This window comes from Mus pahari, chromosome 1 (genome assembly GCF_900095145.1).
Source record: "Mus pahari chromosome 1, PAHARI_EIJ_v1.1, whole genome shotgun sequence".
NCBI classification, from domain to species: domain Eukaryota; kingdom Metazoa; phylum Chordata; class Mammalia; order Rodentia; family Muridae; genus Mus; species Mus pahari.
The window spans coordinates 2289527-2293111 of NC_034590.1; the positions used below are offsets into that span (position 1 = coordinate 2289527).

Consider the following 3585-nt stretch of genomic DNA (forward strand, 5'->3'; position numbering starts at 1 on the left):
AGGCAGATTTCTGAGTTCGAGGCCAGCCTGGTCTACAGAGTGAGTTCCAGGACAGCCAGGGCTATACAGAGAAACCCTGTCTCGAAAAAAGAAGAAATGAGTTCCAGGACAGCCAGGGCTATATAGAGAAACCCTGTCTCGAAAAACAAAAAGAAAAAAGAAGAAAAAAGTACCCACCCATCTAGCTAGTCAAGCCATATCAAAATGTGTGTGTGTGTTTATGTGTGCCTTTCACTCTCTAATCTCAGAGGGCTCTGGCGGGTAACTGGGAGAGTGACCCTCAGGGAGCCAAAGTGGTTTAACTAACTCACCACTACATCCCTGCTTCTAGACCCCTCTCCCTTCAACTTCCCCAAACCTCAAGGCAAAAAGATGTCATCAAGAGTAGAAGGTTTGGGGCTGGTGAGATGGCTCAGTGGTTAAGAGCACTGACTGCTCTTCCCAAGGTCCTGAGTTCAAATCCCAATAACCACATGGTGGCTCACAACCATCCGTAATGAGATCTGACACCTTCTTCTGGTGCATCCGAAGACAGCTACAGTGTACTAATGAATAATAATAAATAAATCTTAAAAAAAAAAAAAAAAAAAAGAGTAGAAGGTTCGGGCTGGAGAGAGGACCCAATGGTTAAGAGCACCGACTACTCTTCCAGAGGTCCTGAGTTCAATTCCCAGCTACCACATGGTGGTTCACAACCATCTGTAATGGGATCTGACGCCCTCTTCCTGTGTGTCTGAAGACAGCTACAGTGTACTTATATACATGAAACAAATTTAAAAGAAAAAAAAAAAAAAAAAAAAAGAGTAGAAGGCTCACTGCCTACCATCTGCCATCTGCCGACCCACATCTGCTCCTCTCCACCGCTCGCACCTAGGGCTCACCACCTAGGCTGTGTTTACTTGTGGGGATTTCCATTCAAAGGAGCCTTGTTCTGTCTACTGACCTTGCCTTGCATGTCACCTCCGTCTAACGTGAACATTTACATTTCTTCAGGACCCCGAGTCCTCACCTAGGCTCAGGGCCCACTCTATCTAATTTTCTAGGTCTTTCCTTCCAGAACTCTAACAATCTGCCGACCAGACCTGCCACCTTCCCACTGCCCCTCGGCTACTGGTGAAGATAAAATTCTATGAGCAGCCTTTTATAATCACTCCTGTCCAAGTTCCTCCACTTCCTTTGGTGGCACTGTAAAGCTAGAACGTACCAGAGACATGCCTTTGTTTGCTGAGAAAAACCAGACGCCCATCCACCCTGAAAAAAACCCAAAACCTATCAAAACAGGTGCCTCTGACAAAGCAGTTGAAGCTTTCAAACAAACAGCCCTGAGATAAGTGAGGGCGGCAGTTCACCAGCCTACGGCCAGTGTACTTCCAATCACTTTGTGTGACCTTCCAAAGGCCTATGATGTCACCACCACATCAGGCTGGTTCTAGGCTCAGACAACGCAGGAGCTTAGGAAAGCTCTAACCGCAGTCACGGGCCAGCTAACTATAGACACAAGGCAACCTGGAGTCTGGCTTACGCTCTAACAATGGTCAACCTCTGCACTTCTGACTCTGCATCTCCCCACCGGCCCCTGGCATTCCCCGTAGTTCTTGTAGTTGTCCTAGTCTTAGACACAGGAATAACCCATTCCTCAGAAGCTAACACACTTCCTGGTTTCTCTTTCACCAAACAGCTTTCCCACTAAGGACTTGGGCCTCCTGGTTGTCTCCACTTCTCCCCTGACTTCTGTTCCANCCTGGGGGGGGGGGGGCTGTCGTTTTCTTGATCACAATCAATTTTACTCTAGACCCTTACTCCCCCACAGTACTTGGGACACTGGTCCCAAGGTCTTGGTAAGGCTGCCACCTACTCATTCTTGTTAGGACAGGTGCCATCCTCCTTAGAGTACTTCCTGAGTTAAGTACCCTTCACCATCTTCCATCACTGTTGTTATCCCGCTGTCTTCTTGTCATGGCTTCGTCATTTCATCTTTGGCGAGTACTCTGCATGTTAAATGTTCACTCCCACTGGAATCCACGCTCTGCGAATGCAGGAACCTGTCTAGTCTTGAGTCGTCAGTCACGACCACCATCCTTGGGGACCCTCAGCGGGGACTCAATGAGTTTGCTCAACAAATGAATTCTTTCAAAAGAGCTATTTTCAAAGCTGGATGTAACAACTCCTAACCCCGGCACTCAGAAGGCAGAGACAGGCGGATTTCTGAGTTCGAGGCCAGTCTGGTCAACAGAGTGAGTTCCAGGATAGCCAGGGCTACACAGAGAACCCCTGTCTCGAAAAACCGAAAAAAAAAAAAATCTTTTCCAAAAGTTGTAGCAACTCCTGAAGACGCAAACCCCAGCTGCTGGGTGCCAACACTCGAAGGCGTTCCTGCAATGGCCTGCAGCTTGGCAAAGCTCCTCCCTTCTACCACCCATGCTTCTCTTCTTCCTCGGGACATCACGGAGGGCTGTTGTTATACATGATATCAACAGGTGTCCGAAGTGCGTTTTCCCTGTACTCAAAGCGGCCAACAGGTCTCCCGAACAAAATTCCACCTCTGAGGCTTGAATGCGTCCCCCGTCCCCGTCTCCAGCCCCACCCCGGGCTTTCTTTGGCCAAGCCGTTTCCGCTTCGTTGAGCTCCTCACCCACTTCCAGCACCACGCCTTCCTGGGTCAATACACCTCGTCTCCCTCCCTTCCTCCTTCCTTGTGGAGGGGACACTGCTAACCCTTACGCCTCCGCGCTCGCGGTGCTCCTAACCCTCCTAGCCCTCCACCTGCACGTCTGGCTCCACCGCCCATCCTCCCCACCCCCAAGGAGCCTGCGATCCCTCTGCGCACCGTGTACCCCACCTCAGCTGCGGCCTCCTGTATCCCCCGCCCGGCCCTCACCGTGGACGTCTAGGTCTCTGCTGGCCGCCTGGGCCCCGGAGAGAAGCAGCGAAGCTAACAAGGCGAGGAGCGCCCGGCCCCGCCGCGGCTCACACAGCTGCGCCATGACCTGCTGCCCGCGCCGCCGCGCGCCAGGCCTCGAGCCGCCGGCCGTTGGTGGCGTGGGGTGGGGTGGGGTCTCGCGAGCAGGTGCGGGACAGCCCACGGCCGCGCACTGCAGGCCCGCGAGCTCAGGTGCGGCTTCGCCCGGGAGTAGGACTTCGAGGCGCCCGGGTCCCCGGAAGCCCCTTTTTTCCTGGCTTTGGCGCGTGCGACGCCTTAGTTGCCTCCCAACGCGGTCCCTGGACACGCGCGGCAACACTCTGCGACTCTCCCCAGACTGGGGAAGCTCCCACACGTTCGAGGGGCGCTACGGCGAATGGCGGACGCTGGGACACAAGAGAAGGTGGCACCCAGGCTGGGGGTGGGGCGCACCTGGCGGGGCGGGGCGGACACGGCGCAGGCGCGGAGGGCCGGCACCTGGCTCTGCGGCCTGCACCTGGCACCGCCCCCGGCCCCTGGGAGGAGGCGTGGTCGGCATTGACCCCGCCCCAGCCGGACCTTGCGGGAGGGGTGGGTCTGTGGAGCAATCTCGCCTTTCCGTGTGGGCTTTGGCCACGACGTCCTTGCGCCTTCGTGCTTGCGCTGCGACTATGACGAGAGAAACT

The 3585-nt window shown here is 54.5% G+C and overlaps 1 protein-coding gene across 2 annotated transcripts in view; it reads right to left on the reverse strand.

The window, feature by feature from the left end:
• Spint2 (serine peptidase inhibitor, Kunitz type 2) overlaps positions 1–3352 on the reverse strand; it is a 26912-nt gene extending 23560 nt beyond the window's left edge. Inside the window, exon 1 of one of the 2 annotated variants that reach the window (XM_021208842.2) lies at positions 2879–3352. In XM_021208842.2, coding sequence (XP_021064501.1) covers positions 2879–2984 — 106 coding nt within the window. In that variant the 5' untranslated portion in view covers positions 2985–3352. The remainder of the gene's footprint in view (positions 1–2878) is intronic. The other variant, XM_021208848.2, reaches the window with a different exon arrangement.
• Positions 3353–3585: the final 233 nt, after the last annotated feature.